The sequence below is a fragment of the Lynx canadensis genome, chromosome D4, assembly GCF_007474595.2.
Source record: "Lynx canadensis isolate LIC74 chromosome D4, mLynCan4.pri.v2, whole genome shotgun sequence".
Classification (NCBI taxonomy): domain Eukaryota; kingdom Metazoa; phylum Chordata; class Mammalia; order Carnivora; family Felidae; genus Lynx; species Lynx canadensis.
This window is the reverse complement of record NC_044315.2, coordinates 10,743,544-10,765,180: the sequence shown is the minus strand read 5'-3', so window position 1 is coordinate 10,765,180 and position 21,637 is coordinate 10,743,544. Positions and strand designations below refer to the sequence as shown.

General features: G+C 38.9%; 1 protein-coding gene and 1 pseudogene across 5 annotated transcripts in view; both read right to left on the bottom strand.

Annotated features, from left to right (window-relative positions):
- The window catches only part of CBWD1 (COBW domain containing 1), an 81,054-nt gene that overhangs the window by 40,251 nt on the left and 19,166 nt on the right, over positions 1–21,637 (bottom strand). Inside the window, exons 1-4 of one of the 5 annotated variants that reach the window (XM_030292593.1) lie at positions 11,254–11,498; positions 7,066–7,152; positions 3,682–3,778; positions 2,241–2,332 (exon numbers count right to left, since the gene is read on the bottom strand). In XM_030292593.1, the coding sequence (XP_030148453.1) occupies positions 2,241–2,332; positions 3,682–3,778; positions 7,066–7,152; positions 11,254–11,407 (430 nt within the window). In that variant the 5' untranslated portion in view covers positions 11,408–11,498. Of the gene's footprint in view, positions 1–2,240; positions 2,333–3,681; positions 3,779–7,065; positions 7,153–11,253; positions 11,500–15,949; positions 16,111–21,637 lie in introns of those variants that run through there. The other 4 variants (XM_030292595.1, XM_030292596.1, XM_030292594.1 and 1 more) reach the window with 4 other exon arrangements.
- LOC115500216 lies at positions 4,452–4,603 on the bottom strand (annotated as a pseudogene).

Below are 21,637 nucleotides of genomic sequence, written 5' to 3'. Positions count from 1 at the left end.
CAGTTTCGTGAGTTCGAGCCCCATATCAGGCTCTGAGTCGATAGCGTGAAGACTATTTGGGATTCTGTCTTCCTCTCTCTCTGCCCCTCCCCGACTCGTGATGTCTCTCTCTCAAAAATAAATAAACTTAAAAAAATTAAAAAAAAAAATAGCACAAAGAATGCAATCTCATTTTTATAAAACTATCTCTGTATATTTATACAGCTTTCAGAAGCACACAGAGCAGTGTGTCCCAAATTTATGAATGTATAACAATCACTTGGGGGGCTTATTAAAATAGATTGCTGGGCCTTGCTCTTACAGATTCTGATGCAATAGATCTGGGATGGGGCCCAAGAATCTTCATTTTTCAAGCTCCTAACAGAGACTGATGCTGTCATTCAGCAAATGGCATTGGCACAGAAAAATCCCTGGAATAAAATTTACCTACTTTAACGTCAAGGTAGTAAAATACGGTAGGATTTATTTTAACTTTCTTCTTTGCATTTTCTCGGGTATTGGGTAATTTTTTTTTTTTACAGTGAATGTTCCATTTTTACCCAAACGATAAATCATTATTCTAAAAAAAGTTAGAAGCAAGAAATACTAACCTGTTTACACCTACAATTTGTAAAAAAGCTTTCTCTGAGATCCTTATTTAACTTTTCCTTCTCCCTCTGAAAAGGTGAACCATGTTTTACTAAACTCACCTATTCTCAAAGAAAAGTTACAGGAGTTTTTCTCTATTAAACAGCTACCATGAAAGAAATTGGTAGTTGCTATTTCAAAAAGGAGACATACAATATATTTCCCAATCTTACCAAATGTACGTGAATTTGATATTTAATATCAATGTAATAGTCCAACTCCTATCATCCATCAAATCTATTAGAAATGTATGAAAATGTATGTAGTATGGTCTACTACAGGACCGAAACAGCCCAACTCAACACTAATTTGAAAACACGAGGACAGTGCTATTACGTACCATTTAAAAAAATTTTTTTTGTAATGTTTATTTATTTTTGAGACAGAGAGAGACAGAGCATGAATGGGGGAGGGTCAGAGAGAGAGAGAGGGAGACACAGAATCTGAAACAGGCTCCAGGCTCTGAGCTGTCAGCACAGAGCCCGATGTGGGGCTTGAACTCATGAACCGTAAGATCATGACCTGAGCCGAAGTCGGACGCTTAACCGACTGAGCCACCCAGGTGCCCCTATTATGTACTATTTTTAAGTACAATAACCACTGATTATATTTGGACCATCAGTATACTCCAATATTTCTTTTAAACCATTATGATCCCTTTTGATTAAATTTTATTTTTTATTTTAAGCAAGCTCCAAGCCCAACGATGGGCTTGAACTCACAACACTGGGATCAAGAGTCACATGCTCTACTGACTGAGCTAACCAGGGACCCCATGACTCCTTTAATAAACTATTCCTAAACAGTACTTTTCTGTAGTTTTATGGCCCAATGCCATTAACTCATATCAAAAAAAAAAAAAAAGTATGACCAGACTTATAAAATAAACACTAAATATTCTGCAAACTAGGAATAAAGGTGTTACCTAAAAAGATATTTGGGTAAGAGGGAAACAGACACCTACTGTTAAAAACAGATCAACTCTGTGTAGCTTTCAACAGAGAAGTTTATACGTAATTCCACTAAGAGATAAAAATTTCATGGATAATCATTAATTCCACATCAGGAAAAAGGCCCAGTAGGCTTAATTTAACTCTGTACCTAAAGACAGTATTAACAAATAAAATTATTTCAACTTTAGTGGTAGAAAAACAAAATGGTAACAATTAATTGAAAAGGACCAAGTATAGCTGGGATTAGAGTCCAAAAGCTCTTAAATATCTCTAAATGATTCTCTAAGAAAGCTGGATTAGAAGATAATCAGAAATAAGATCTCTCTCTGTACCGTATGACCAATCAAATACATACTTATAAGTAGGATGTCTCTATTTTTCCTAAATTTCCATACTTCCAACAACTTTTGTTCCTGTAATAATTTTAAAACAATCAGCTGAAATTCAAATCCAATTATCAGGTTAAAAGTACCAAGTACTCTGATCATGATTTATCTACGAAAGAAACATGACAACCCGGTATTTTTCCTGTTTTAAACAACAGCAACAAGTTTTTAGTCTGGAGTAAAGATTATTACTAATACCTACGTTACATACTTCTCTAATACATTTCAAATGTTTAAGAACTACATTCTGGTTATTAATAATATCATTTCTTACCAGGATCTGCTAACCCAGTGGTCTCTAATAGTATGTAATCAAATTTCCCCTTCTTCTGCATCAAATTCTCAATAGCTCTAAGGCCATTGTCCCTGGAGAATACCAAAATATAAAAAATAGTTGATTACCTGAATATTAAAGTGATCATTATAAACGTTTTAAAATATACTTAGCAACCTGAGACAAAGATAGCTTAGGAATATAAAAATTAAACTCATTTCCCAAACTTCTAAGACAATGTCTGTCAATATTTACCAATGGTGGGAAAAAATAGATGCACGTGTACTGATAAGTAAAATAAATCAAGTACATGATGGATATTTTAATTTTATTACAGCTAAAACCAGAGGAAATTTTAATAAACCTGACCGAAGTCAAATTCCGCTATTTTTATAGTACTATCAAAGAAAAAATCAACATCCAAAAGAACAATAAAATTTATCAATTACAGTGGTTTAATATAACAATTAAAGGGACACAATCATGAAATACTTTTCAATTCTGTTCTGAATTAGAGTGCCAGACTTTAGTCTTCCTTTTTACTTAGAACATCAACAGTGCAAGAGAAGACTTAATGGATTTCATTTTGGTTATTCAAGAAAAGCTGTCATGATTTTAGCTTTGTTAATATATTTGACTCAAAGTCAAACATCAAACGATGTAGGAAAAATTTAATTCACTAGAATATACAAAATCAACATTAATTTACTCAAATATTTGAGTGACTAGGTTATCAGGTCCTTTTCTCAGATCTATGGCATATTAGTGGAAAAAAGAGACAACGTCCTTAGAGACAATTATAACTGGTGGAACAGAACTTGAGGTTTTTTACCTTTTTGATGGTCATTTATTTTTGTTTTTATAAGTTGAATCCTTGGAAATAAGACCAATGACTCATTAAAAGTAAAAAAATAATTTTTTATACATGAAATGTGAGTTTCATACACTAGAGATTATTAATTAAACCCTGAAATCTGGAGCGCCTGGATGGCTCAGTCGGTTAAGCGTCCGACTTTGGCTCAGGTCATGATCTCACCATTTGTGAGTTTGAGCCCCACGTCAGGCTCTGTGCTGACAGCTCAGAGCCTGGAGGCTGATTTGGATTCTCTGTCTCCCTCTCTCTCTCTGCCCCTCCCCTGCTCACATTCTGTCTCTTTCAAGAAAATAAATAAACATTTTTTTAAAAAGTTTAAACCCTGACATCAAAGACAATAAAAAGAAACTCAAAAAAAGGGCCAAAGCATTAGGGCTGACAGAAAAATAAATAGGACAGCAAGAAACACTCTAAGAAATTACATCCTAATAAATTATTTTCTATATGACAATACAATGGAGCAGATTACATAAATTTAGTGAAATTACACAAGAAAATCAAAGCTGGAAATCTAATCAATAAACATTTATAACAGACTAACAAGCACACAGTAAACACATTCCTCACTTTACTGAACAGCAGAGGCAACCATTTCTAAGTTCCAGCCACTCTTCATACAGCTCTCCACCCTGGCTGACGGCTAAAGATTTCTCCACGGCACTTCCTACAATAAGTAACAAGAAGCGCTCTGTAGATTATGTTCATTAGCCAACCAAAAACAAAGATGAGGATAGCAACAACAAAGATTTCAAATCATTTACACAAATACACTTTGTAACTTTCATTCTTTCATTCTATCCATGCAGCCTCAATGTCTTAAACTCTACTACTGTAGATTACTTTAGCTTTTATTTCTTTAAGAGGATTTAAGCCCCTACAAAGGCAGAACCAAAATTAGTCTCTCATTACCTACTTCCTCTTCAGGCCTCTCACCTGCCCACTCCTGTACCCTAATGAAGTAGCTATTTCAAAAGCACTCTTTCTTGTCCATGACCAACTAATATGTTTAATATGTTGGGTTTTATATGCCCTTAACTCTCTTAAAAGATTGACTTACCTATCTTCTTCCTTTTCATTCTTCCTCTAAATTGTTTTCGTTTCTATTACATAGATTCTAGATATCGCCAGTATGAGTAAAAACCCCAGTTCATTTTGAGGAAGTTTGCTTGGCCAGGGTATCAATGTGCTTGCTCATTTAAAAATTAAATTTTTTAAGTTTCCTCATAATGCTTACTTAAGAAACAATAATATGTGAAATTCTGAGATGCTTGTTATAATAAAAGAATGATTTTAAATATCTTACTTTTCCTCCAGTAAATAAATATACCATAGCCAGGGAAGAGTTCTAAATGTCCAGTAAAGAAAATGGCCAAAAAAGAAAACTGAATAATTTTTCATTTCCCTGTTTTTTGTTTATATTCCAGTTAGGCAAGGATACCCAAGAACTTTGATACTATACTTGATCTTAGCCAAAAGGCCAAGAAGCGATGGGGATAAAGAGCTTTGAAAGGGACTGCTACAAAATTCGGGGTTTAGAGAATATTAATAAAATGCAAAGGAAGGTATTGCAATGCTGTAAATGACAAAATTATAAAAATGATTCCAAAAGAATGATGAAAAATAGTAACAAATACTAATAAATGTGAGCAGTGTCCAACAGATCGGTTAATAAGAAGCTAAAATACAAGACTAGGCTTAAAAAAATCTTAGCATTTTTATTTTATCTAACAGACTTTTCACTTTGGTTTACTGACATCAGAAATCAAGTGTAACAGGTCTCCCTGTTCATAAAACACAGCTCCTTGGGCGCCTGGGTGCCTCAGTTAGTTAAGCGTCTGACTTCAGCTCAGGTCATGAGCTCATGGTTCATGAGTTCGAGCCCTGGTCGGGCTCTGTGCTGACAGCTCAGAGCCTGGAACCTGCTTCGGATTCTGTCTCCCTCTCTCTCTGTCCCTTCCCAGCTTGCATTCCGTCTCTCTCTCTCAAAAATAAATAAACATTAAAAAAAAACCCAAAAAACTAGCTCCTTTACTCATTTATTAACTGAGAAAATTGTGTTAAAAAGTAGCTCAAGGGGCACCTGGGTGACTCAGTCGGTTGAGTGTCCGACTTTGGCTCAGGTCATGATCTCGCAGTTGAGGAGTTCGAGCCCCACATCCGGCTCTGTGCTGACAGCTCAGAGCCTGAAGCCTGCTTCCGATTCTGTGTCTCCCCGTCTCTCTGCCACTCCCCTACTCGTGCTCTGTTTCTCTGTCTCAAAAATAAATCAACATTAAAAAAGTTAAAAAAGAAAAAAAAGAAGTTCAACATAAGATATTTTTGGCAAAAACTGAGCTTTAATTAAAATTCACACTTAGATTTTTCTTATAAAAAGAAAAACTTGGGGCGCCTGGGTGGCGCAGTCGGTTAAGCGTCCGACTTCAGCCAGGTCACGATCTCGCGGTCCGTGAGTTCGAGCCCCGCATCAGGCTCTGGGCTGATGGCTCAGAGCCTGGAGCCTGTTTCCCATTCTGTGTCTCCCTCTCTCTCTGCCCCTCCCCCGTTCATGCTCTGTCTCTCTCTGTCCCAAAAATAAATAAAAACGTTGAAAAAAAAAAAAAAAATAAAAAAAAAAAAAAGAAAGAAAAAAAAAAAAAAAAACTTATAAAAGTAATCAAAGAATTGTGTCTAACACTGCTGTAGATTTTTTTTATAGTACAGTTCAATATTAAAAACAAACAAAAAAATGGAATTTTAAATGCATGTATTTCCACAAATAATTGTAGGTGCTTGAGGATGGAAACCATATATTTAACCCATTTTTAAAGTCTTCAGTTTTAAGAGGCACCTGGGTGGTTCAGTTGGTTAAACCTCTGACTTTGGTTCAGGTCACGATCTCACCGTTCATGGGTTCAAGCCCCATGTCAGGCTCTGTACCGACAGTTCAGAGCCTGGAGCCTGCTTTGAATTCTGTCTCTCCCTCTCTCTATCCATCCCCGACTTGTGCTCTCTCTCCATCAAAGATAAATAATGTAAAAAAAAATTTAAAATCTTCAGGGTTTTTTTCCAAGATTTTTTTTCAATGTTTATTTTTGAGAGAGAGCCAGCGCACAAGCTGGTGAGGGGCAGACAGAGAAGGAGACAGAGGATCCGAAGCAGTCTCCAGGTTCCAAGCTGTCAGCACAGAGCCCAACACAGGGCTCGAACCCACGGACCACAAGATCATGACCTGAGCCAAAGTTGGACACCTAACCAACTGAGCCACCCAGGTGCCCGCCAAAATCTTCAGTTTTAAATGCTTTGCAAATATTAATAAACATCTAACAAGGTAAACTTAAAAATACAAAAGCATTTTAAAATGTTTTTCAGGGGCGCCTGGGTGGCTCAGTTGGTTGAGCAACTGACTTCGGCTCAGGTCATGATCTCACGGTTTGTGAGTTCGAGCCCTGAGTCGGGCTCTGTGCTGACAGCTCAGAGCCTGGAGCCTGCTTCTGATTCTGGGTCTCCCTCTCTCTCTGCCCCTCCCCTACTCATGCTCTGTCTCTCTCTGTCTCAGAAATAAACATTAAAAAAAATTTTTAAAATAAAATAAAATAAAATGTTTTTCAAGTTACAAGTAAACAATATAGTCTGTACAAAAGCACTTGAAAATGCCTGAAAGAACTTTCCTTCATATGTTTAGATTTTTATTTCTGGAGTTCTTTCATGTAAAAACCTAATTTAATTCTGTTGCTATGAATTCCAAAACTATGTAAAATAAAATTTTATAAAAACTATCTGATTTCAGTTCCTCAAATCTGTACAAAATAAAGCTTCACAGAAATTAATCTGTTTTTCCCAAAACTATCCACATTAGTGTGTTTGCATTATAATACTTTGTATTTTTGTTTTTAAATACGGAATATCAATACACCAGGGGTATAAACCATCCTATAAATTCTTACATTATAGTATTCATTGAATTTTACTTACCTTCCCCAAATTCATTTAAAATAACAGCTACTCTTTTACTATGTTGCTCTGTCAAAATATAGTTCAGAAGTGTTGTCTTCCCAGCACCTATAAAATATATTTGGTTTAAATAACAACATTGAAAGGTTAATTTAAAAGGCATACACACACAAAAACAGAGTCCCAATGTTTTAAAAATTTTCCATGCTATTTTAAAAATATTATTTAACTATGGCATAGAAGATTCTAGAGGGAAAGATTAAGTACCTCGGCAAAGTATTAAAAAAGCCTTATGTTCACATAAAATCTTCTATTTACAAATACTCCTACAATTTGGATCAGCTTTCTTTGACCTCATGTGACAAACATACGTCTTTTACATAAATTAATACAATTAATATAAAGACAACTAAATTTTCTATTAAATAAGGAATTATTGAAATAATGGCTTCCAAGGAATGAAGTACTCATGTAGTTCATAAAATATTTAAGCACTTTTACATGATAACAATTTTAGCAAAGAATATATGGTTTACTTCCCTAAAATTTACATGTAAAGCCCTGTATTTTATTTCAATATCCATCATTAACCAAACAGACACAAATTCAAACAGACTATAGAGCTACTTTTAGTATGCTTAGTCTATAAAAAATATATATATACACACATATGTATGTACATACATATATATACATATGTATATATGTATATATAGACACATGTATATATGTATACACATATGTATATACACACATATATGTATACGTATATATACAGACATATGTCTATGTATACATATATACATAGACATAGACATATATATACGTATACATATATGTGTGTATATACATATGTGTGTATATATATATATATATATATATACACACATACATACACTTGACTCTTGAACTATGTGGGTCGTGGGTCCACCTATATGCGGATTGTTTTCTGTAAATACAGCACAGTACGGTAAATGTATTTTCTCTCCCTGATGATTTCTTCAGAACATTTTTTTTTCTAGCTTACTTTATTGTAATATAGTATGTCATACATATAACATACAAAATATGCGTTAATCAACAGTTTTTATTATCAGGAAGGCTTCCGGTCAACAGTAGGCTATTAGTAGTTAAGTTTTGGAGAAGTCAAAAGTTATATGCGGGTTTTCAACTGTGCAAAATGGTGGCACCCCTAACCCTCACACTGTTCAAGGGTCAATTGTCTCTGTCTACGTGTCTATAAAACACAAACAAAAAGGGAGAATGGTTGTAGGAGATGCTAACGATGTACGGAATGTTCAGTATTTAGAAAGATAAATTCACAAAGCTACACTAACTTTATCCAGTAGGTGGCATGTGAAACCTAATATGTTCAGCTCAAGTGGAAGAAAAATGTTTATCTCGTGAACCGTATATACCAAAGTTCAAAGAGGAAAAAAAATATACTGCACAGTAGTATTATTCGATTGTATGAATCTATCATTTGTTTACTCTTCTGCTGGTAGACATTTGGGTTATTTCCAGTGTTCTGTTCTTCCAAACAGGGCTGCTAAGAACTTTTACAAATCAGCTTGTACACATCTTCTGAAGCACATTTACAAGATTCTAGTGTGTAACTAGGTGGGATTTAATGATCATTAGGGTATCAACATCTTGAACATTGTTACGTCACATTCTTTTAAAGGCTGTTGAAGGGATGAAGGGCTTGCGTTTAGGGCTCTTTAAAAAGCTCAACATCACAAAAGTGTGCAGCACAAACTGAAAGGGGCATAGCTTAAGGGCAATGAGGAAATTCTTAGAACCAGTCCGAGTATGAGAAAGAGACCCTGAACATGAGTGCAGCATAGGTAGTGGCAGTGGAAATGGAAAGGAAGAGGTGGATGTAAGAAATTTCTAATAGATTTACTAGCAGTTAATAATTAACCATATTATGAAACAGAAGACTTTAAGGCACAGTTCATTCATTCAAGTCTACTATGGGGGCATCTGGGTGGCTCAGTCGGTTAAGCACCCGACTTCAGTTCAGGTCATGATCTCACAGCTCCTGAGTACGAGTCCCGCACTGGGCTCTGTGCTGACAGCTCAGAGCCTGGAGCCTGTTTGGATTCTGTGTACCCCTCTCTCTGCCCCTCCCCCACTCATGCTCGCTCCCTCTCTCTCTCTCTCTCTCTCTCTCTCTCTCTCAAATATAAATAAACATTAAAAAAAATGTTAAGTCTACTATGGGCCAGATGTTATGCCGGGCCTTGGAGAAATGGGCACAAAACAAAGATAAACTGTCTCTACTTTCACAATGCTTACAAACACTAAGTGAGTGGGAGATGTAAGGGAATTCTGATCAATAAACAGGTAATTATGTCACAGGATTATACAGTGGATAGGAGATGTACAAGATGTTATGAAGCACCTAAGAGGGATGTCTAGGCAGGGGACTAACAAAAAAGAAAAGTATTCCGGGGGCTAAAGTACGTGGCACCTTTTATAAGTGAAAGTATTCAGTGTGACTGGACCACAGTTCTGAAGGCGAGAAAGGCTGTCAAGAGCTAGATCATGTAGGACCTTTTGATTCATGTTAAGGAATTTGAACTGTAAACCAAAAGGAAACCACTGATGGGTGTTAATGCAATCAGTTTACACCTATAAAGATCATTCAGGCTCAAGTACAAAGACTATATTAAAAGGGAGCATGACTCAAGACTAGTTAGAAAACTTTTAGAGTATTCCAGGTCATTGGAATCACAGGAGCAGGAGGATTGGAGGGCAAAACATAGGAAGTTGTGGACCTGCTGAGTTTGAGATGTCTGTGGGATATCAAAATAGAAACTGAGTGTGAAGTTAAAAGGATGGACAGAGGTGGGCAAATTTTGTAAGAGGGACAGCGAGAGAAGTAGGTGGAAGTATCCAGAAGAAAAATGTGATGGAAGCCGATAGGACGATGTTTCAAAAAAGAGAAAATGGTCAAGAATAAGCAGTGAAACTATATCGCCTATATTCAGCAACAAGGTTGTTGGCAAAGCCCTCATTCCTAAGCCTCAGACCGCTACCTCCAATGCTCTAGTGACCTACAGATGAGCAAAATGGGGGAGGCCAGAGGGGCAAGTCTGAACTATACCACCTCAGACGAGGAATTTGCCTAATTTCTTCGTAGAGGAGCCTCTGAATAACAGTGGGAAAACACCAAAAGTAAATCCCTTTATAAAATCAATCCTGAGTAAAAAGGAGAATAAACTTAGTCTACAAAGCTTAAAAAATATATAAATAAATAAACCCACCGGTGGTTTAATTCTTATTTTAATGTAAAAGGCCCTCAGGTCTAGAAACGGTATTATCTACCCCCAAATCGTTTGGCTTTATTTACAGTTCTTAACTTTCCCCACACAATTAATATGCTCATGTATTTACTCTAGCCCTTCCATTAAAATGTAAGGTTTTAAAATAATACTCGTCAGATTTTTCTAATAAAGGATCACAAGTGTAAACGCACCAACTGTCCTTCAGGAAATTGTACGTTTACACGCCTATGAATCCAAGGGTCCCTGAGCACTGCTGAATGTCTACAGCTTGAGAAATAGTCTTGGAGGGTGGAGATTTTATTCTTACCACCTCTCCAAGAGTGCTTTGCAACCAGATCTCAAAAAAAAAAAAAAAAAAAAAAAAAAAAAATCTGAGATAGTCCTCGCCACGAAGAGCTTGGAAGAGACTCGCTCGAGGTGGAAGGGGAATCTACTAAGGAATACTCTTGTGGGTCGGGCATTTTACAGACAGGGCACCGTTTAATGGTAATAGACGTAAGGTAGGCGTTTCCTGCCCGGTTTTGCAGATGAGTAAACAAACTCAAACAGGTGACTGGTAACACGCCCACCTTCAAGTGCGGTTGAAGAGCTTCAGAAAGGTAAGATAACTCTGTAGCTGTCACAAGGATAATTAAGGGGCGGGTCCAGGCCTCTAAGTGCAAGGCCAGAACTAGCTTCAAACTGTGAGGTTAACTTTGAAGCTCACTGGATAAATGTGGATCTAATGCAACGGGTCTGGGCATCCCTGAGCCCCGAGACGAGAAGCAACCCATACGGGGGCAAGTGACCCAGGCCCTACGTCACAGACATTTGCTGTCTGCCAGAAGGCCCAGATGCCTCAGGTGAAGAGGCAACGGCAAGCCCCCCAAATCCCAGGATAAGTTCACGGTATTTTCTGACCGGGATGGTTAGTTACCTAAATACCCGGTGATAATTGTGACTGGGATCTTAGCGCCGGGGCCAGACTTTTCCTCCTCCTCTCTTAGCTTCGTCCCAATGGGGACCAATTCAGGACAGTCCTCCTCCGCCTGCTCCTCTTCTTCATCCTCAGCTCCAAGAGCCGGAAACATCCCGGCCACCTGCACAGCACGCCTCCCCCTCGGCCCCAGAGCGGGGACCAAAACACCGAAAGGCAGCTGCGCACGCCGATCACGCCACGCCGGGCGCGTCATTGACGTCATTACGCCGCGACGCGCGGCTCCTCCCCGTCCCGCCCCGATTACCGGGACCCAGGCCGAGGACCGCCTCGCCTGGTAGCCACGCCCCCGGAGGAGCTGGGCACCCCCCCCCCCCCCCGGCTGCGCTCTCTGAACCTGAGCGAGGCTGGGCGAAGTCGCTAGGGCTCCAGCCTCTGATGCTGTCCCTGTGCGCTCTGACCAGGGCCTGGGTGTTGGGAGCCAGGAGTGAGTAGCCTGACCTAAACAGCCCCCGTAGAGAAGAGACTTTGTCAACTTGACATTTTTTTGGTGTCATTAAAAAACTTTAATTCATAGGGGAAAGAACGAGAAGCTATACTCCTACTATCTTAATGGTAATTTTTCTACCTGAAGGAATAACCAGTGAAACGTTTTCTTTTTTATAATTACATATTTTACACGTGCATCCCAAGTTTTACAATGTACGTGCACTGCTTTTATTTATTTTTCTTTCTCATTTTTTATTTGGACTCGGGTAACCTGTGTTCATTTATCATATTCTTTGATTCACGACATTCTCATCATTAATCCATGGCTAGCCCTCTTTTATAGTTATATGTTTATAATGAACTCCTTTGATTTCATCCCTAGCCGGGGAACATTACCAATAAGTTACAGCTACCTATATGGGGCCAGTATTCTATTCCAACACTCTGCCCTCTTCCCTAAGGTAGTAACCATGGGCGTGAGTTGATTTGGGGTGACTGATCATTCCCTCCTTTCTTTTCAGTTTTATCACATATATAGGTACATAGACAATATGTTGTTTAATTTTTGTTTGTCTTGGAACTTCATAAAAATTGTTTCGTTCGGTATGTAATCTCCCTGGGGTGATCTATATGTGACTATATGGCAATTCATTCATTCATCTCTTCTCAATTATTTCCAGGTTTTGCTCTACGAACTGCATTCAGTGACCCTTCAGCACTGCACTATTGCCTGAACAGAAGCTGTTACAGCCCTGACGTCCCTTCCACATTTCTCACATATGTTCTTACAGACTCCCCGTATAGGACTCTGACAGAACGTTATACTAACATTGCTTATCTCACCAAGAGTAACCTGTCCCCAACAAGGCCAGCTCAGTCAAGGTGACTGGCAAATACTGCTGTAACAGTATATAGCCTTGGTCAGAGCAAAGAGAGTTCTACGCAGTACAATGGTCAAAGGTTAAAGACATCCCAACTGTTTATCACTGGATGAATGAATAAAAAAAAACGTGGTGTATCCATAGAGTGAAAAATTATCTCACAGTGAACAGGAAGGAAGTACCTGCTATGAGATGGAAAAAGCATTGTGCTAAGTGAAAGAAGGCATTCAAAAAACACGTATTTTATGATTCCATTTATGTGAGATGTGCAGAGTAAGCCAGTCTATCGAAACAGAAAGTAGATTAGTTGTTACCAGGGTCTAGGGGGGCTGAGGGAAGTGACTGCCAATCTGGACATTTTGGGGGTGATGAAAATGTTCTCAAATTAATTGCAGTGATGGTAGGTAGCACAACTCTGAATATACAAAAAAAATTGAATTGTATACTTTAAATAGGCATATTGTATGGTTTTTGAATTTTATTTCAATAAAGATGCTATTATTATTATTATTATTTCAATTTACTTGGTTTTCGAGAGAGAGCACGTGCTCTTGAATGGGGGAGGTGCAGAGAGAGGCTCCCAAGCAGGTTCCGTGCAGTCAGTGCGGAGCCCAACATGGGGCTCAATCTCACTACTTTATTAACTTTTCAAAATTTAACAAGCACCTATCTGAAGAGGTGAGAGTTTTGATATATTCAGATATATGGCTTGCGATCTCAGCTCTCCCTACATGTGAGACTGTCTTTACTTCGGGACTTACCGCTTTTATACATTCTATTATGAGTGAGGCTTTGTTTTTGTTATTTGATCCCAAATGCCTTTTAAAATAAGCGAAAAAAGGGGCACCTGGGTGGCTCAGCCGGTTGAGCCTCCGACTTCAGCTCAGGTCATGATCTCACGGTCCGTGAGTTCGGGCCCCACGTCGGGCTCTGTGCTGACAGCTCAGAGCCTGGAGCCTGCTTCAGATTCTGTGTCTCCCTCTCTCTCTGACCCCCCCGCATTCATGCTCTGTCTCTCTCTGTCTCAAGAATAAATAAACATTAAAAAAAATTTTTTTTAAATAATAAAATAAGCAAAAAAAAAAAAAAAAGAAGAAATCCTAAGTCTAATATTGTAGAATCTAGTACATCTTCTAATGTAACTTTAACATTTCCTCAATTTGGGGCGCCTGGGTGGCGTAGTCGGTTAAGCGTCCGACTTCAGCCAGGTCACGATCTCGCGGTCTGTGAGTTCGAGCCCCGCGTCAGGCTGTGGGCTGATGGCTCAGAGCCTGGAGCCTGTTTCCGATTCTGTGTCTCCTTCTCTCTCTGCCCCTCCCCCGTTCATGCTCTGTCTCTCTCTGTCCCAAAAATGAATAAACGTTGAAAAAAAAATTTTTTTAATTTCCTCGATTTTACAATTTTTCTTAGTTTTCAGTAGCTTTGTCGTAAAACAGCGATGACAATAATAGCAATGTGTGGATCCCTAACCATCTGATAGGCATTGTGTATGCACATTAAATGCATTATCTCATTTAACTTGGCAGGATAAATAGTATTCATATGCTCATTGACAGACAAGGAAACTAAGCTGTAGAAAAGTTAAATATCTTGCTCCAGGTCATACAATTAGTAAATGGCAGCCCTGGGGATCAATCCAGATTTGCCTGACACTCAATTACATGCTCTCCTAAACCAGGATCTTCAAACTTCTTCTGTAAAGGGCCAGGTAGTAAATATTTTAAGTTTTATAGGCCAACAGCCAAATTCAAGGATATTATGTAGGTACTTAATAAGAGAGAACGAACTTCTGCAAATCATGAAATTTGAACTTGACCTGATTTTCACATGTCACGAAATACTATTTCGTATGAAATAACTGTTCTTTCATTCTGAGTTTGCAGACAGTACAGAGAGAGGCAGTGAGCCATACACCAACTACAGATTGAAGCCAATAGGTACTGCCTTGTTAAACTGTATTCAGTGAAATTTTGCCAAAATAGGTCATCCTTGTTATTTCTTTATTTCTTTACTACTATTTTTTTATAGCACGCTTGCTATTTTAAGCTGGGTTTAGAAATCATTCACCATTGCAAGAAACCCTTGCCCTCCAAGAGCTAGATGTCGCTGTTACCACCATATTAATATTCAGAGGAACGTCAGAAGCGGAGAGGCTTCAACTGTCTCTCCAAGGAAACTGATACCTGGTCTCAGAGGGACCCGATTTAGGCAGCACCTGAGTCTGCTTAACGGTAGGAGCCCTCTTGCATTGGAGCCGGGCAGCTTCATGGAAATAACCCTGCCTTGAGTCCTTTCGCACAGCAACCTGCTCCCCGCTTTGCCTCATTTTGACTCCTTTGAACAGTTACGAGAGTTGCCATATCAGAGGAAATCAGAGGAAAGCTAAAAATAATGCCAGCTTGGTTTTGCTTTTCTTTTTTTCTTTTTCTTTTTTTTCTTCTCTCATTTTGCAACTTCCTGCAAAGCGAAGAACACAGTAATGGCCAGCAATAGCTATTGGTTTAGAGGAAAGGAAACTTCGGGTTTCAAAATGAACCCAGTTCCTCTTACCTAGCTGTGGTTGGTAAACAAACAACAAACACATAAAATATTTCTTAACCACTTAATATTTATCTATTTATCTGCTGTTTTTCACTAGGTGCACACGGACATAGTGGGAACATTTCTGAAAGGCCAGAAGTCAGGGGCTTTTATTCTTGTGACCGCTTTAGTTAGGATAGAATATCAATATTCAAATATCATATAGCCCTCTGTTTAGACATAAAACTCTTGTCAGGACATGAAATCATATTCTTTCCCCACAAGGCTGAGAGTGGCTGACAAGTGAAATAGGTACATTTTGGTGTTTTTTAGAGAGAATGACTTTCATTTCAAAGGTTGTCAGTAATATTACTTGAATTCATTGTCTTCGGCTATTAAACCATACTGTTAATAAGGCATAATTACAGCCTAGTCACTTATAAATCAGTTTCACACTCACACACAAGAAAACATTATTCAAAGCCTGCTAGCTGGTCAACTTGGGCAGTGCACTGTTCTGTCCAAAATATACTACCAGGCAAGGAGTGGATGCCGAGCAAAACTAAAAACAAAAAAAAAGAAAAAAGAAAGAAGAAAGAAAAAAAAAGCCGTGCAATGATTGTGCTGTAATAGTTTAGGAGACCGTCTAAATAATATCCTCTTTTCTTGTCAACGGACATTTCGAAGTGACATTTGTGGCTTTGAACTTTACTCTCTAACTTTTATAGTTTTAGAGAGATTCCAAAATCCATGGGCACCAACCCATGATTTCTTAAACGTAAGTAAAAAACACAAAAATAAAATACCTTCATTCTTCCTTCTTCTTTCCTATTCCTTCAGACCCCCTCAAAGAGTGTTTAGTTGCACGTAACTGAAATATTCTGCTGTCAGCCAAGTCACGTCTTCCCAGCATCAAGCTAGTGTCTTCTGAGTTCTGTGGTTCCACCTCTCAGGCACCCTGAAGTCACTTGGGGAGAAAGATTCGTGAATTCTTTTTAGATTGATTTACTTTCCTCCTATTATGGTAATGTTGTTGTTCTGGCCTTGAGTACCCGTGTAGACGGCTCCAAATACATGGCAGCACAGATTTTCAAGCCTCCCAGCCACCTCCATACTTACATCTCAGCCACATGGTCTTTTTTTTTTTAATTAAAAAAATTTTTTTAATTACATTTATTTACTTTTGAGAGACAGAGTGAGACAGAGCGTGAGTGGGAGAGGGGCAGAGAGAGGAGATACAGACTCCGAAGCAGGCTCCGGGCTCTGAGCTGTCAGCACAGAGCCTGACGCTGGGCTTGAACTCACAAACCGTGAGAACACTACCTAAGCCAAAGTCGGACACTTAACCGAATGAGCCACCCAAACATCCCTTTAACTTTTTTAATGTTTATTTATTCTTGAGAGAGAGACAGAGACAGAGACAGAGCACAAGCGGGGGGAGGAAGCAGGCTCCAGGCTCTGAGCTGTCAGCACGGAGCCCGATGCAGGGCTCAAACTCACAAACCGTGAGATCATGACCTGAGCCGAAGTCAGACATTTAACAAACTGAGCCACCCAGGCGCCCCCACATGTTCTTTTTTTAGGGAACTTCCCTCATACCAACATCCTTCAGCACACTTACTCCTTCTACAAGCGACCTTTATTTTAGTGATCCTTGCAAACTTATATGCATAATAAATTTGAAATTCCCTGAATTAGGTGTTTGCATCATCCAACATTCTCCCCCTTATTTAATAATAACAGAATCCTGATTTTAATTTAATGTAATTTAGTTTAATTTTAATTTTTTTAATGTTTATTTATTTTTGAGAGGAAGAGAGAGACAGAGTGTAAGCCAGGGAGGGGCAGAGAGAGAGGGAGACACAGAACCCACTAACCATGAGATCATGACCTGAGCCAAAGTCGGACACTCAACCAACTGAGCCACCCAGGTGCCCCAGAATCCTGATTTTTTTAAAGCTCATTTATTTATTTTGAGACAGAGGGAGAGAGCACAAACAGGGGAATGACAGAGAGGGGGGGCAAGAGAGAGAATCCCAAGCAGGCTACACATTGTCAGCGCAGAGCCCGACAGAGAGCTCAAATTCATGAACCATGAGCCCATGACCTGAGCCAAAACCAAGAGTCAGATGCCTCACGGACTTAGCCACCCAGGTGCCCCCAGAATCCTGATTTTTAAGCGAGGTACATGGCCTCCAGGATAAAGACTACAGTTTCCAGTCGGCCTTATAGCTGGGTATGGCCGCGTAACAGAGTTCTGGCTAATAGACTGCAGAAGGGCCATGGGGGCAGTTTTGCAGAATGTAGTGGCCTTCGTTCCTTCCTTCATCTGCCCGCCTGGGACGCCACAGTGATGCCTGAAGCGCTCCTTGGTTCCCATGCCCTACAGGTGGGGGAGCAGGGACTCAGAAGCAACCTGCAGGCTGAGCGCTGGGCTGAGCAGGGCGGCAGGAGAGGGAAATGATTTTGCATGTTGTTTAGATTTCTGTGTTCGCCACTGAAACGAATCCTCCCCAAGAGAGGGTTTTATTTGTTTGCCTTTAAAATCATATGAATAACGGCCGAATGTATTCTAATTAGAAAACAATTCAAAGAGTACAGGAGCATCTAAGGGAGACAGTGGAAATCTCTGCCACTCGTCAAGGCCTCAACCCCCTTCACTGATGTTATACAACCTCAGTGAGCAATAGAACGACACTGGTCCAGATTTTTTGGGTTTTTTTCTGGTTAGTACCATCTCTGCCAGTGTCACGGCATCGTTCTGTGTACCTATATACATATGTGATTTTTGTTTTTAATATAGCTGGGAACATACATATGGGCTTTATTCTGGAACGTGCTCTCTTAATATGCGCTGATCATTTTTCCTTCTCACTAGAGTTAGAACTACACCACTCATTTTTAACCATTCATGGTATTCCTTAAGAGAGATGTAACTCTTTCACCCTATCTTTGTAAGGGTCCTGTAGATTGCTTAGACACCTCCCTAAAAGACGCTCAAAAGTAAACTCAACAGATTGGCAAGAAATATAGGAAAGTATTCTGATAAGCTAAAGCTTGTACGTGTAATAATAAACTTTATTCCCATTCCGGTTTGGTATTTGAAAGTTGTTAGCTTCTCTTACTAAATTAGTTTCATTTATCCTTTTATGCAATATTAAGTTTTAAATTCATAATTTCTGGTCCACAGTTCTGGGTTACCTACAATTAATGTGGTTCTACGCACATACTGTATTTATTTTATAACAAGCTCAGGTTTTGCACTGTGTGTTCACTACGCATAACTTTACATATGCACTTTTATAATTTAATTGTGGTTTGTGAGTTTTGGGCAACAGTGTACAATACATGGCTTAAATTCAGGTCTGAGCTGCTGTTTGCAGAAAGATGAGTTTACATACTGGGTCTTGATCACCGTGCTGTTTCGTGCTTGAGTTATAACTCACCTCTTCAAAGCCTAGAGCAACACTTCTGGAAAGTATTAGCAGACAGAATATTTTACTGTATACTTTTATGGCTTGATGGTTCTTTTAACCTCATCCATTTTTCTTTATGAAATGTTCTAACTCCCACAAGCTGGCAATGATAATGGCAGGAGAAGTTCAGCTTTGGCACATTTCCTTAAGCACTGATAAGCACAAAGTGTATATGCAAGTGATATTTATGTAACAATGTATAATTATTAGAATACAACTTGTTAACGGGGTTTGTCTTTGAGGAAGACGAAATAGGGAAGGTGATCTGGGTGGCGGACATAAAGAGGAAGGAGAAGCCCTCTACCCCAAAAGAAAAAAAAAAAAACTTTAAAAATAGTACGTATAAAATACACAAAAATTGTTTTAAGTGCATTCACAATATAATCCTGTTTAGATAAAATTAAATATATTTGAATATACAGTTGACCCTTGAAACACGTGGGGATTTTCAACCTCATGCTATCGAAAATCTACAGATAAATGTCAACTCCCCCAAAGCTAAATTACGGGTAGCCCACTGTTGGCCAGCAGCCTTACCAAAAACATAAAAAGTCAATTAACACAAATTTTTATTATATACCTTATTCTTACAATAAAATAAGCTAGAGAAAAGAAAATTGTATTAATAAAAGCATGAGAGAAAATACATTTACAACGCCAGCTTGTGCTGGTCAAGGATTAACTGTCGACGTGTATGTGTACGATGGGCAATGGGATAAAGGAGAGATGGTTACCTTTTATTTTTTTATTTAAAAAAAATTTTTTTTAACGTTTATTTATTTTTGAGACAGAGAGAGACAGAGCATTAACGGGGGAGGGTCAGAGAGAGAGGGAGACACAGAATCCGAAACAGGCTCCAGGCTCTGAGCGGTCAGCACAGAGCCTGACGCGGGGCTCAAATTCACGGACCGCGAGATCATGACCTGAGCTGAAGTCGGACGCTTAGCCGACTGGGCCACCCAGGCGCCCACCTTTTATTTTTTTAAATACACCTTAGTATCATATTCCTGGCTACAAAAGGCATCTATGATTTTTTATATGAAAATTAAACTTTTTAAAATAAATTAGATATGTATCAACAGCCTTTTTGGGAAAGAGAAATTGTAAAATATCTATCAAAATATTAATTGCATATACCTTTTGACCTAGAAATTCTACTAAAAGGAATTTATTCTGTGTATATACACATGCAGACATTTATGACATTCCCAGCGTTATTGTTCTAAAGGTAAAATGTTGGAAACATCCTAACTTTCCATGTGTAGGGGAATAGCTAAATAAATTTGGCTCATTCATATGTTGGAATATGATGGCAGGGTAAGGCTTTGCATTGTGCTTACATATGAAATTGCTAGAAGCACCTTTATTTATTTATTTATTTATTTATTTATTTATTTATTTATTTTTAATGTTTACTTTTGAGAGAGAGAGAGAGAGAGTGACAGAGCACAAGCAGGGGAAGGGCAGAGAGAGGAGACAGAATCCGAAGCAGGCTCCAGGCTCTGAGTTGTCAGCACAGAGCCCAATGTGGGGCTCGAACTCACGAAACACAAGATCATGGCCTGAGCCAAAGTTGGATGCTTAACCGACTGAGCCACACAGGTGCCCTGAAGCACCTTTATTTTGAATAGCCTCCAGGAAAAAGTTGGACAAAAAGAGTGAATGGAGCATTCTGGTTAATAAGAGAAACTACACTAAAAGATCGTGGATTTTTTTCATCACAAGAGTGGTAAATTCATGTACAGTTTGCTTGAAAACATTTAATACCCTGTAATATATATATTCCATAGATTTAATGAACAACTAAGATTTCCTTTAACCAACATGTTTGTAAGGTCGTGACATGCTTTAAAGTTAAAGGTTATATTCTGGGAGATTAAATAACTGAAGGTAACAAGCGACTCGCCTGGAGAGCTATTTGCTCTTTTTCAGTAAACATTGACGAGAAAAATTAATATATTACAAAAGAAACAGAGCACACACACACCTATGCCCTCCCTGGCCAGTGCTCTTTGTGCATTGTGCTTCTGTGGCCCCCAGAATGTCAACGTTCACTTTATTATCTTTACTCAGCAATAGAATAACCAAAGTAGTGCTTTGAATTCTAGAAACTCTGGAATCCATAAGGTTCTGTCTTGCCAAGTTTTGCATGAAATATCGTTGTGACCTATAATCTGTCTTTTAAAAAAAATTTTTTTTTAAATTTTTTTTCAACGTTTATTTATTTTTGGGACAGAGAGAGACAGAGCATGAACGGGGGAGGGGCAGAGAGAGAGGGAGACACAGAATCGGAAACAGGCTCCAGGCTCTGAGCCATCAGCCCAGAGCCCGACGCGGGGCTCGAACTCCCGGACCGCGAGATCGTGACCTGGCTGAAGTCGGACGCTTAACCGACTGCGCCACCCAGGCGCCCCCAAAATTTTTTTTTTTAGGTGCAATTATCAAAAGCAGAAGATTAACCCCAACCCGATGCTATTAGCCAATGTGCAGACAGACATTAAGCAAGTTTTGCTGGTTGCCCCACTGGCATCCAGTTTCTGGACCAGAATCCAATACAGGATCTCACATTACACTTGGTTATCTCATCTCTTTATTTTTAATTTTTAATTTTTTTTAAGATTTTACATTTTTAAGTCATCTCTACACCCAGCATGGGGCTCCAAGTCACAACCCCAAGACTAAGGGTCACCATGCCTCACTGACTGAGCCAGCCAGGCGCCCCTACATCTCTTTAATGTACTTATTCACGGGCATTGTTCTATCTCTTTCGTGACTTTGACACATTCAAAGAGTACTTGGTCAGTTATTTTGTAGATTTCCCTCAACTCTGGTTTGTCTTACGCTTACTCAGGTGTGCATTTTTGGCTAGAATATCACAAGTTGATGTTACCCCCCTGTGCCTCCCTTCGGAAGTTACGTGATATCCATACATCCCTTTACTGGTGATGTTAACTTTGATCACTTGGTTTAAATGTTGTCTGCCAGGTTTTTCCACCATAAAGTTACTATTTTCCACAT